The 13,662-nt window shown below is 39.6% G+C and overlaps 1 protein-coding gene across 1 annotated transcript in view; it reads left to right on the forward strand.

Moving 5' to 3' along the window:
* LOC308286625 (uncharacterized protein) overlaps nucleotides 1-13,325 on the forward strand; it is a 15,566-nt gene extending 2,241 nt beyond the window's left edge. The window contains exons 2-5 of the mRNA XM_080727717.1: nucleotides 1,436-1,533; nucleotides 8,105-8,195; nucleotides 10,108-12,463; nucleotides 12,571-13,325. Coding sequence (XP_080583843.1) covers nucleotides 1,436-1,533; nucleotides 8,105-8,195; nucleotides 10,108-12,463; nucleotides 12,571-12,670 — 2,645 coding nt within the window. The 3' untranslated portion in view covers nucleotides 12,671-13,325. The remainder of the gene's footprint in view (nucleotides 1-1,435; nucleotides 1,534-8,104; nucleotides 8,196-10,107; nucleotides 12,464-12,570) is intronic.
* Nucleotides 13,326-13,662: the final 337 nt, after the last annotated feature.

Raw genomic sequence — 13,662 nt, forward strand, 5'->3', positions numbered from 1 at the left:
ATATTGCTATTGTTTATTAGGCCTTAATTAGTGTGTGTGTGTGTGTGTGTGTGTGTGTGTGTGTGTGTGTGTGTGTGTGTGTGTGTGTGTGTGTGTGTGTGTGTGTGTGTGTGTGTGTGTGTGTGCGCGCGCGCGGGTGCGCACGGAGGTTTAGGTTTTTTATGTAGAACTGTCTTGGATACATTGCCTTTGAGTACCATTGTGTCAGGAGTCAAGTTTGATCTGAAATTCACATTTACCCAATAATTAAACTGTTCTGAATATGGTCCTAAAATCCTCAATATGCCTATAGTATTTGGTGCAAACATTCTAATAATAGCTAGTTATAATCATTCAGAAATGGCAGGACTTCTTGATCCTTAGGCCTATTCGATATACAAAATAAATGCAGCCAGCAACAGCCATAATTTTGTCAACTGAGTAAGTTGGGTCACTATACTTTTAAATGTTTTCCAACTTGTTATTTTTTTTTTCCATTTGGATGGAGTAGCTGTAAGAATAGTGGCCATTTCAATTTCATTCTAAAAGGTTTTGTTTAGGTTTTCTTTCAGCAACAAAACTACTTAGCATAGAATTACTTCATGCGTTAGGTTGGTTGGCACTGCATTGCATCTCATTCACCACTTTGGCACATTAGCCACTTTTCCCACAAGTCTGTTGTCATGATCTGCCCTGTCACTGCCCCGTTGTGACTCAGCTCCTGCTGAGTCACAGCTTGGAAGTATATTTAAGGAGTGTTCTGTTATGAGTTTGGTTGCTGTATTATTATTATCTTCTGTTTGTGTGCTGCCCTGTACTTTGTTCCTGCTCAGGCTTCTGTTTCTATATGTTTTGATGTTTACCCTGTGAGATGTACCCATGAGTTTCTAAGTACATTTACTGTAGTTCATTCATTCCTTAATTGTTTTCTGTATTTTGGGTCCTACATTCCATCCCCGGGTGTGAGCATGAACTCTGTAGACAACTTTTCATGAGTAAGGAACTCATGAAAAGTGAGTTGACAGCGTTCAATCGACAATTGAACGCTGTCATTATAGAGGGTTAATTATGTTCCATGTTGGTGACAGGTGCCCAGGTCTTTCAACACTGTTGAAAAGTGTAATTACATAGACCTGGCCTGGTATGATAAAGCAGGCCGCTTAAAGTGAAGTTTATTATTGTCCTTATTGTTTGTCTAAATCAATTAATTTCATGGCATATTGTTTGATCGTGTGTGTTTTGCCAAGAGGTGCTAATACAATGTACACCAGGTCCACACACATTTTGCATTCATGTAATTTACCAACCAATAAGACAAGCTTAAACTTGTCAAGAATATAAATTCACAATAGAAATAAAAGTGCACACAAAGTATATATTATGCAACATTTCTGCAAAGGAGGTGCTCTCTCACAGCCTGGCACAGACTAATATACATGTATTCATTTATTTGCAGTTACGCCAGACAATGTGGAACTGGTGCTGGACTCATCAGTCATCCCTGAATCAGGCACTGCCAAAGTACGGTCCAGACCCACAGTCAAACATTACATTGTAAGTAAACGTATTAAGTAAATCATCACGGTGCATACAAGTATAGATACCAACCAGCTGGCCTAGCCGGTTAGAGTGTCCGCTCTGAGATTGGGACGTTGGGGTTGGATCCCCGGATTTAATGCCATCCCTGCTTGGAACTCAGAATCAAGGGTTGGAGATAGGCTTCTGCCCTATGGGACTCATATAAGGCTTACTTTACTTATATGCGTATAGAGGTCAAGAGGTGCACACACATCTAAACATTTCAACGGGTGCTGGATAAAAAAAAAAGATAAACTGTAAAGAAAGAGAAGGTCCACACACCGTCTTAATGCTCCCAAAAAAAAGTAGAGCGGTAAAAAGACTGTAACAATATATATCAGTAATGAGATAAAATGGCATCGAAGAATAATTTAAAACAAACAACTGAATTAGAATAGTTCGATATTGGACCAGCTGAATGCAATGTCAGATCTGCTACCCTTTTAGAAAAAGGCCAATGCACACCTCAAAGGTTAGTGACAGTTGCATAGGACAACCAGGAAGGTCCAGATGTTCAGAAAGGGATCTGTGATATCAAATCAAAGAAAGCACACTGTGTGGAACTTGCAAAAAGGATCTTTATTAGATCGATGTTTCGGCTGGTAGACCTTCAATGGTGCTTCATCAGGACAAACAAGATGAAGGTCCCTTTTCTTTGATTTGCTATCATATAGATCCCTTTCTGAAGATTTGCTACGCTAAAAATGCCATGCATCAAGCAGCAGACCTTTACAGACAGCAGGCTGTTGGAAGAGGTGCCTCTGTGAAGTAAACCGACAGAACAGTCGATTTGCTGAAACAGGGTTCAAATGGCTGGCTTCGTTCAGATAACAATCTCTTGAGAACATCAACGTAATTTCAACAATGTCTTTTATAAATGCGCATGCAAAGAACATACTGCCTCAAGATGAAGATGGACTTTTCAGGCTCAATAGAAATGACAGTATATATATGATTGATGTAGATTTGAGACTCAAAGGTTTTTAACCCTGTAAGGCCCGAATTAATTTCTTCTTGCCATTTATTTTATTTTATTTTTTTATCAGATGGTGTTGTAGGAGTCCTAAAAAAAGTTTTTGTAAGGTTTTATAGCCATAAATCATAAATTATGCTCAAATGTACTTTTGGGGGATATATTTCACAATAATAACATATGTACATGTTCTAGACATTCTAATGATCGCCCAAAAAAATATTACAGGCATTTTACTTAGGTTTTTGTGAGGAATAGCTTCAGTGAAAAAGTGAGATGTTGTTCGTCCAGCTCTGGACAGAGATCTTGAAGTTGTGTGAATGTCAGCCTCTGTGGGGGGTATTCATATGCAAATATTGTGGCCAATGGCATTGTAATACTAAACAATAGGATCCAATTGCTATGTTAAGGTGAAAAAAGAACAGGAAAACTAATTATTTAAACTATTTTTAAATAAATGTTGCCAAAAAGCATCGCTGGGCCTTTGAAGGGTTAAGAAGTACAATTATTAGATTTTGGTTCTTCAACATGTAGCAGCCATAACAACAATGACAAAGAAATAATAAATAATAGCAATATTAATAATAAGAAAACCTCCTGCTTGAAAGTGATGTACATAGTACAGTACTGTACAGTACATTCCTACTTCTAAACATTATCGGTATGTGTAAGTGTGCGGTATGTGTGTACAATATCTATTTCCCATGTGGCATATGTTTGTGTTTGCAGTCTTGATATGCAAAGTGTCATGTGCCTGTCTCGTATTTGTTTTAAATATTGTGGTAGGTGACGGTGTGTGAGGTAGAGTTTCCTTTTGGCATTAGTGGAATGAATACAGTGTGTGAATTGAAAGGCATCTCTCAACTGGTTTCCACACCTCAGATGTGGGGAGTGTTCTACATGTCTGACCGCCTCTGTGGCATGGACATACACTGTCATATCCTGCGTGTTCATTTAACTCTAAGAGAGTTTCCATTTCCATTTGTACACTCTAGGAGTTACAAATGGATAAGTGAGTTCACACAGAAAGTGTGAACTCATCCATATATAATGATTCTCAGGGGTTAACAATGTGAACCCAGCGTCTGGTCTGGGGTTAGCATTCTGAGGGGAACATAAGCCAAAACATTGCAGATCTAATATCTCACAATGTGTCACGCTGCGACACCTTCTGAGCTTGTGGATCGGCTTTTGGTGTAGAGAGAAAAAGTACAGCTGTAGCTCAGGTCCATTTCACTAAAGACCAGTGGGTTTCAGTGGTTAAATCAACAGTATTCTATTGTACAGTGTTAGATTGGACACACCCAGCAGTGCATGATGGGCTTGGACAGCTCAGGCATCCATGACAGATGAAAGTGAGTCATAAAGGCAACAAGAACATGACATTAAAGTGAAACACAAACCGCACCTTGAAATCTGTTGTGTAATGTTAATGCCTCTGCAATGTTAATGCCTCTGATAGCCGCCACACAGTTCAGTAATATCATATTCAAGGTGTGACATGACATATACAACGCTGATGAAGGCGTAACGCCGAAACGCGTTCGTTGTCTGCTGGCTGCTTTGCAGCATTACCTGCCGACCTTAATGTGAAATAAAAAAAGAACCTTTAAGGACTATTCCGGAGTGCTGGTGTTCTCTTTTGAGACTGTTCTTGTAAAGTTACGTTTCCCGACCGTGCACCCGGTAAGAAGCTTAGTATTGTTAAAACGGGTTGGAGTCGTGCGCGCACCTCTTCTTCAAACAAGGTGTGACATGGGACATGGAAATAACGATATGATTGGAGCTAAGCACGAAAGATTTCACCCACTTTTGATTCTACTGATTCTGAGACCAGAGTTAACCACTTGAATCCTCTGTACTTCGTAAACCGGACACGATTTGCCTCTGTTCTTGATCCTCTGTCATTTCCCTGCACACCAAATTTCTGTGCAGAAAATAGCAGATTTATAAGCTGATGGATGCGAATGTTCCCCCCAGAATAGGGACACTATTGTTCAAATGGGTTTGCTTTCATCTAACATCAGTGCACATGAGTGTTTTTGCACATTTTATGACTCGGACTACCGGTACTAGTATTGTTGTAAATAGTCAAATGTGTCACAACTGAAAATAAATGTCATCGAGCCAGAGCAGATGTACAATTACAATTACAATTTACTAAGCATTTAGCAGACGCTCTTAATCCAGAGCGATTTACAATAAGCAAGGACAGCACAAGGTAATACATCAAATGCATAGAAATAGTAATCTAAAATGTAGATGGTCCAAGAACCTATTCAATAAAATCAATAAAACAAAACAATCAAAACATCAACATCAATAATCTGTACATCAAAGCTACACACTATAGCTTCGATGTACGATAGGATGCCAAGTCGGTCTATATAATAAAACGTTATCTAAATTATATACTACTAACAACAGTACAACCAACATAGTAGGTATTTTATATCTGTTATTGTGTGAAACTGAAATGTTTGACTTCTGGCAGGAGCCCTTAAACATAGGATGGAAGTATTATACATTTTTAATAAAATGACATTTTGTCCAATCTGTATGGTATGTTAATTCAATATAACTGCATTTAGTCTCCCTGCTCTTCTACTGAGACATTTAGATCGTGTCAAAGGTCATGTCTCACCTAGACACAGGATCTGACACAAATCTTTACCTGATGGTCATATTCAGTTTATCCCCTGAGAAAGCAGGCCGGTTCTATTAGCTCAATGGTAAAAAATGACAGCAAATGAGCAGGAAACTGGGTTCAAATCAGGGAAGAAGAAAGTTACATAGAAAAGTTTAAGGAAATAATGATTATTGTGTTATAAGTTAACATTCTATCCATTAAATCCATTAGCTTTAACGGTTGCAGCCCTATTATATAGGGTTAAAATTCATTCAGAGACAGATTAATAGAGGTTTCTTCGTATTCAGATATTTTAATCTCTGCCTTATTACAATTTTTCTATATTACTTCTTTTTATTATTACTATTAGTATTATTACTATTATCATAATTTCTCTATCCTGTGATGTGTTATAACTTTGCGTTGTTATTGCATTTGTGTTGCCGAATCTTTGTATTATTGTTTCTTCTGTCAAGCACTTTGTGACTCTGTTCTTTAAAAAGCGCTATACAAATAAAGATTATTATTATTATTATTATAATCACAACTTTACAGTAAATACAACCCTAAAGGTCATGAGCTAATCCACTGTACAGCCTTCTTATTGAAATTAGTTTAATTAAGTGTGTATTTGTGTGTATTTCATGATTCATGCTTCATTAAACTGCACAAAGTGATTCAGCAGATTTATGTCAGGACACACTGGTCAAGGCTTGTTATAGTGCTGTTATAGTGGTTTTATCCTGTCCTTTTAGAAAGGGCATGAATGTGCCACGTCCAACCTATTAGACTGCTATTATGTCAACACTGTCTGTGTTTATTTTTGGTTGACAGTGATACTGCAGGAGCAAGTCTTTCTGTGTGTGTGTGTGTGTGTGTGTGTGTGTGTGTGTGTGTGTGTGTGCGTGCGTGCGTGCGTGCGTGCGTGCGTGCGTGCGTGCGTGCGTGCGTGCGTGCGTGCGTGCGTGCATGTGTCTGTCTAAATGACAGTACCGGGTTTTTAGTCATAATATGCCATGCCCATTTCATTTAACATCTGTTGATGCAATGAATAGGAGGTGTTGTCTTTGTGAATGAAGTACGCAGGAGTATGACTATGACATAAAGCATAAGTCATTACTTAACCTGTAATATCAAACCTATGACATGCAGGAGCTCAAGATTAGTTTAAGCATTAAGGCATTAACTCTGATGTTAGGTTCTTGGCTTACCTATAATCCTAGATTACTATTTCTATGCATTTGATGTATTACCTTGTGCTATCCTTGCTTATTCAATGTGGCACACCAAAATTCTGTGCAGAAAATAGCAGATTTATAAGCTGATGGATGCGAATGTTCCCCCCAGAATAGGGATGTTGTTCAAGTGGGTTTGCTTCCATCAGTGCACATGAGTGTTTTTGCACATTTTATGACTAGTACATGTACTAAATAATAGTATTGTTGTAAATAGTCTGAAAATAAATGTCATCGTTCAAGTTGGTAGTCGAGCCAGAGCCAGTCTGTCATCAGTAGATGTACAATTACAATTACAATTTACTAGGCATTTAGCAGACGCTCTTAATCCAAATTTCAAGTAGAAATAGATTTCTATTTCTATGCATTTGATGTATTACCTTGTGCTATCCTTGCTTATTCTATGTGGCTCTGGATTAAGAGTGTTGCTAAATGCCTAATTTAAATGTAATTGTAAAAATTAAAATGTTTAACCCTATTAAACCTGGAAATAATCTATGTACTTTTATTTTAGCTTTATATATAGCTACATACTTTTTTCAGAAAAAGCCAAAAGTGTTTTCCTTTAATTTTCTACTTGTTTTCCGCCTCTCTTGGAGATACAGTAGGAGCCAAAGTGACAAAACCAATCCACTGAACGTAGCGTAGCAGCCTGGTACCCAGGATAATAATTTAGAAGGCATTTGTAGAATCAGCCTCAGGGCTTAATGGCATACTGTAGGTGTTTAGGGCTGTCCACAGACCTCACACCAACAATGACAATAGAGATAATAACCACAATGAAGAAGAACATTGACGTTCTTCTGTAAACATGTTGAATGTAGAGTGAAGTGTTGAACGTGACACCCTATAAATTGGGAAGGATTTTGATTCGCTGTTGGTGTTTATCGTTCATAAAATCCCTCTGAAAGTGATCCAAACTACATCGTTCCCCACTGTCAACATTATAATATAAATGATGGTGTTGCGTAGACCCCTGTCACGCACTTGACTTAACACCGATTAAGACCTGAGGCCCATTCTACAAATGTCTTCTAAATCTAAAACAGTTTTCTGAAAAAGGTATGTTTCTACGTCAGTGTCAAAAAGACAAATAAAAAACAGATTAATACCAAAAAACAAAAAGAGGCATAACAAATAATGCATTACAACAGGGAAATAAGAAGGGCAAAAAATGCATTACAAAGTTATACAATTTGCACAATCAAACAGTGTCAAAGGCCACAGTAAACAGTGGTTCCCTATGGAGACACAAAGAGCCTGCTTTGTTCCCTATGGACTGGAGACACAAAGAGCCTGGGTGCTTTGTTCCCTATGGAGACACATTCCTAAGCCACAAAACGTACTGGCTTATGAATGCGACAAAAACTAAAAATATGTATGAATTCAAGTCTCCATGGATTGAGTAATCGATAGAAAAAAAGTCCTTTTGGGGGTGAACTATTCCTTTTAAAGGCCTCTAGTGAAGGAGCAGAGTGGATATGGAGGGGCAGGTTGTTCAAGAGTCTGTACAATACATTTCAAGTTTTGGTATCAGTATTACACGTGATAACCTTGTTTCAATGGACACAGCCGTTTTGAAAACAGGTCTGTTCACTTAAAATAATCCTGACTATTAAAGAACGGTATGCAGAGATATCATGTGACATTTCCTGTGATTATCTCAGAGGTCATCATGTCTGAACGTTGTTGCTCTTTTTTTTCCCACAGTCCTCCTCTGAGGTTTTGCAAGGGTTCAATGTCCCGACACCCAGAGTCCCTGTCATTCCCACTCACAATGAAGTAAAGACCAACGGTTTGGGTAAGAAGAATCTGTCATGAAACTATTTGGAATATTTTGTTTTCTATTTGCCCAGAGTTCAATTATTTACCACCTTAAGCATGTTAAGCATTTTTTGGTCTGGTTTGAGGCAGACTCGGATTGATTGATCACAGTTTAACCACCTTCGACCTGAAAGGAGTAGTTCACCCCCAAAATGTCTTTTTTTTCTATTGATTAGTCACGCCATGGAGACTAGAGTTCAATAATATTTTTTGTTTTTTGTCACATTCCTAAGACAAAAATTTGATTAGAGTAAATTTATCCCCATTGATTCCGGATGGGGACCCGTTTCGAAACGGGTCCCCATCCAGAACGAATGGGGGTACATTTATTGTTATCACATTTTTGTCTTAGGAATGCGACAAAAAACTAAAAATATTATTGAACTCTAGTCTCCATGGCGTGACTAATCAATAGGAAAAAAAAGTCATTTTGGAGGTGAACTACTCCTTTAAGGTTTCTATTTTGGGCATGATGTCATTATATGCAAACCTTTTCAAAGATTTCCATACAATTCTCAAAATGTCCAAAACACACACCTCACATTGGATGCATTGTGAGCTTGTAAGATAAGCAATTTCTTTTAGTAGTGGTTAGGCACAATCGCAGCGAGTGTCCATAAAGGGTTAAAAATATAGGGCAAGTAAATGTTTGTCCAGGCTATTGCACAATATATTTCTGAATGTGTCAAAGCAGACATAACAAATACCAAGCATGTTTACACTGTGGGAGTGAACGCATCGATAGAATAGAATGTGATATTATGTAGTTTCATGATTTCACAAATCTGGAGCAAACCTAATATTTTACTTGCAGTGCATTTTTGAGGAAATATAAAATTAAAACAGAAAAGGATATGAATCTTTCACATTGTTATCATGCTTTATAATAGTCAATGCATTTTGTGTGACTGTATTAAGACAATGTCAATAGCCATGCCATTCCCACAATAAGTACAGTACAGTAAAATATTATGCAATGACCATGAAGCAGGGGTCATCGCCATGTTGGCTTGTGGTGGACATTTTTGTCACCGAGTCACAGACATACAAAATGAGCGTACAATATTACCAGAAACACATAAAAAGATAGCCCTGGATGACCATAAACAGTGTAAATCATACATATTCTGAGGAAAACCTGGAGACTTGACATTCAGTAATTGGGTATCATGATCGAAATAAGAACATTATAATGGTGTGTAACACAGAAAACCTAAAAATGTGCCATGGACAAGACCAAGTCTTTGCCACGGACACATTTGTCTGTGTAACGGACACATTGATGACCCCTGCTATGAAGTTATCAAGGTCATTATATAGATTACATTTAAAATTGTATATATAAAAAAAGTACAGACATATTGTACACATAATAGACCACACTAGACAGATATATATTTAATAATTATTCTTTAGATGCTATTAAATTATTCTTTATAATCAGTAAGATTACAAAACAACACCGTTCTGTTCAACATCTTCCTAATGCGGCTGTTTAAGCTTCCTCCCAAATGTTATCTGCCTCTTTACACTATAACTCATTTAACTCCCGTCCGATGTCACAGAAGTTTGGGCCAAATGTCTATATTTCTGTCATACTCTCAATACATTTTAGGATATTTTACTTTTATAGATAATTCGTTTTTCATACGTACCTACCTAGAAGATGTTATGTTGCACAGGTGAGCTAGGTGAACAGATATCTTCATGTCATGGCATTGTATTTGAGTTATAAATAGCAGTTTTTGAGTATTGTTTTAACACTGCTCATGCTTTTAAATGAGCTAAGATAAACCTTTGTTAAATACGTCAATATTGATTCACTTGTGAGCCGTACATCTAAACATTGGTCTGCTTCCTACCTCAACACTTGTCTTTTTGTTTTATAGTCAGTGGAGATCGGTGGTCAAATGGATCAGCTCAATCTGTGCCTGACCTGGTGGAAGAAGAAATAATGGTTCCTCCTCCGCCTTCTGTAGCGCCTCCACCACCACCCGCCCTCATCATTCCTCCTCCACCAGATTTCATGGGTGATCTAGAAGATCTAGAGGATCTTGACTTGGCGAGTATTCAGCCTCCATCCATGCCGCCTCCAAAACCACCTTCACTGGCGCCTTCTCTGGAGGATGAGGACCTGAGTTCCCTGAGACCCCCACCTATGGCCCCTCCGAAGCCTCCCTCAACTTGCTCTAGTGCCTCTTCCTCATCCTTGCCTACCGGTATTTCTACTCCTCCACTTACCAAAGTTCCTGATATATCAGAACACCCGAAGTGTGCACCGCCTCAGTCCCCTGCCGAACGGCAACATAAGGCTCAGAAGATCCCCCCTCCGAAGCCTGTGAGGTTGTCTTCTATTCCTTCTATGGACGGCCCTCCTCAAAACCCCGCCCCACCTCCCCCCGTACATGCACCCACGCCGTCCAGCTTCAACCCCCAGAACACAGCTAAGCTCTACAGTGTTCCCAAGACCTCCCTCCTGACGGAGCATGTGGACCGCCAGCCGAGGCCCAAGTCCATCTTAGTCCTGGAGGATTCCGTGTCTCTTAAATCTGTCCCGGTGCCTGTCCAGGTCAACGGGAAAACCTCCTCTGTGGAAAAGGACCTACAGGACTTAAAGGCGACCTTGCAGGCAACCCTTCCCTCACAAAAACCTGCTTCCCTGTCAAAGAGGCCGCCCAACATTGAGTCTGTTTCAACTCCGCCTAAAGTTTCACCGAAGCTTCAGAAACAGCCCTTACAAGCAAACCTTCCCTCACAAAAACCCGCCTCCCTGTCTAAGAAGCCGCCCAACATCGACTCTGTTTCAACAACTCCACCACCTAAAGTTTCACCGAAGCTTCAGAAACAGCCCTTACAGGCAAACCTTTCCTCACAAAAACCTGCTTCCCTGTCTAAGATGCCGCCCAACATCGATACTGTTTCAACAACGCCACCACCTAAAGTTTCACCGAAGCTTCAGAAACAGCCCGCTGCTCCCATCAACTCAGCAGAGAGTAATCAGGCAGAGCTTGATAAATCTCCAAGTCAGAGCCGCCAATTAATAGATTGTAAACTACGTAACCTGAAGGGTAGTGAGTCCAGTGGGGTACGGGAAGGGCCTGCAGCCACACCACTGGCTCTTCTAATGGCAGCTAAAGAGCGCGACAAGCACAGATCCTCGTCCTCATCCTCTCTGTCCCGTGAAAACAGCACCACAAAGAATGAGCCGTCCACTGCAAGCATTCAGCCTGTTGCCTCAAATCCCAATTCATTTGTTGTCATCCCCAGAGCTGCCTCGTCCTCATCTCTCACCTCACAAGGCAAAGTTCGGGAGAACACAGAGTCTGTTGTCTCTTCAGAGCCCACAATAACAAACCCGACTGTAGGACTCCCCAGGAGCCCTGCATTGGTCCAAAAAGGGACATCATCTCCAAAGCCAGCTGTGAACAGAATATCCGACGTTCAATCGTCACCTGCCAGCAGCCCAGTTATTGAACGTCAGAGTGTAGCTCAAACATCTTCACCATCTGAGAGTGCACAGGATCAGGAGAACGAAGAAGAGGTGTTTATGCCATTACTGCCTCCCCCACCAGAGTTTGCCAACGCAGATGATTTCGATGAGGCTGTGGGGCCTCCACCCAGCGCCCCTGCACCTGACCCTCCAGTGACCAGTGCACCATCACCAGCTGCAAGTCCTATTCCCTCTGCTAAAGGTCCATCTGTGGAGACTCCACCCAGGCCCAGCACCCCAGCGCCTGACCCTCCAGTGAAGAGTGCACCATCACCGGCTGCCAGTCCTGTTTCCCGTGCTAAAAGTCCATCTCCTCTGCCAAAACCTACGCCCCCAGCACCTCCAAAACTCCCACCTCCTGAAACGTCAAATGTCAAACCAAAGCTGCCGGTCCAAACTAAATCTAAGTCGCCTCTTACACAATCGCCCACCTCCACTCTCTTAGCCAGTCAAGCCACGCTCCTAAGTATCTTGCAAAAGAAGATGTTAGAAATGGACCATAAAATCACTCCTGTGAGTGAACCCGAGTCCAACGGCGACGACTGGGGCAACCCCTTGTCTGATGAAGAAACGAGTGTCCCAGCAGTCCTTAAGGCCCCACCACCGAAGAACAAGACTTTCACCATAATACCCAGCAAAACTACAGGCCTGGACTTGAACAAGACCTCCACCATGCCCGGCAAACCAACAGGATTGGATATGCGTGAGTTGGAGAGTAAAGTTGCCAAAAAGTATCAAGAGAAAGGTGCCACCAGGTAAGTGGACTGAATTAGTTAGTTTCTATTATGATGGTGCTGATGAGTTGTAGTTGTTGTTGTTGTTGCTTGGGCTTTGACAATCATAAATCTGTTCTTCCTTTCAGCAATGGACCAGAGTCAAAGCAGCAGTATGGAATGACATTTACAGTTCGACCAGGAACCAAACAACCCATCACCCTTGTTAGTAAGGGGGAATCATCATGAGGAATTATGATTTATATTCATATAATACAGTTTCATGAGATTTTACCATTTAAAATATGAAGCAAATAAGTTGGTATTATAGCGTTAGAGTAATGATCTTCTGAGTTATGGATAATGCAACGCAATGTTGCTTAACCTCCAAAGGACATGGCACTCTGTAAACAATTTTTTTTTCTTTTTTTTTATCCATGTCTCTTTTGTGCAGTTTGGCAGACCATTTTCAACTGCTTTCTTTGGCGGCTGCTCTTTAATCATTGACAGATAAGAAATTGGTTTAAGTTTAAAACTGGAAAAACTCTACATTTTTATTGTACTTAGTACAATAGAAAAAGGGTTAGAAATATTGTTACAAAGCGTTACTATTCTGTATTTGCTGTACAGACAGCACAGGAATAGTACAGTAATAGTTAGGGTTTGTGCTCTAATTATGGGTGCCATAATTGTAAAATATTATTCTACTGTTACCTTTGCATCGTGTAGGTTTCTTTGACCATGGGAACAAATGAAATGTTTTATTCATGATGACTTCCCTAGATTAGATATTCAGAAGGGTGCCAGATTTTTATCTGAGAAGGATTGATTTTCATATTTATTGGTCTTAATTCTATTTTTGCTTGTATTATAATCTTTTGCAGTAAAGATTTTATTAGCAACACCATGTTTTGATGTACAATGTACATATTAGTTTTGTTGATGAAAAAAAGTATGTCTGAAATTAATGAGAAGTGTCAGGATTGCGCATGTGACTGTATATGAAGTATGTACCGGTATGTCTAATATATTGTAAACTCTAATACAACAATAAAGTCAGATCTTTAATGAAAGCAGTATTTCACTGAATTAATTGAAGCCGTTAATTCATAATTTGTGACCCAAAAAAAAGAATATATATATATATATATATATATATATATATATATATATATATATATATATATATATATATATATATATACATATATATATATACACAAGTCTCCTCACATGTTTAT

This window comes from Nannobrachium achirus, assembly GCF_963921795.1.
Source record: "Nannobrachium achirus genome assembly, chromosome: 6".
Taxonomy (NCBI): domain Eukaryota; kingdom Metazoa; phylum Chordata; class Actinopteri; order Myctophiformes; family Myctophidae; genus Nannobrachium; species Nannobrachium achirus.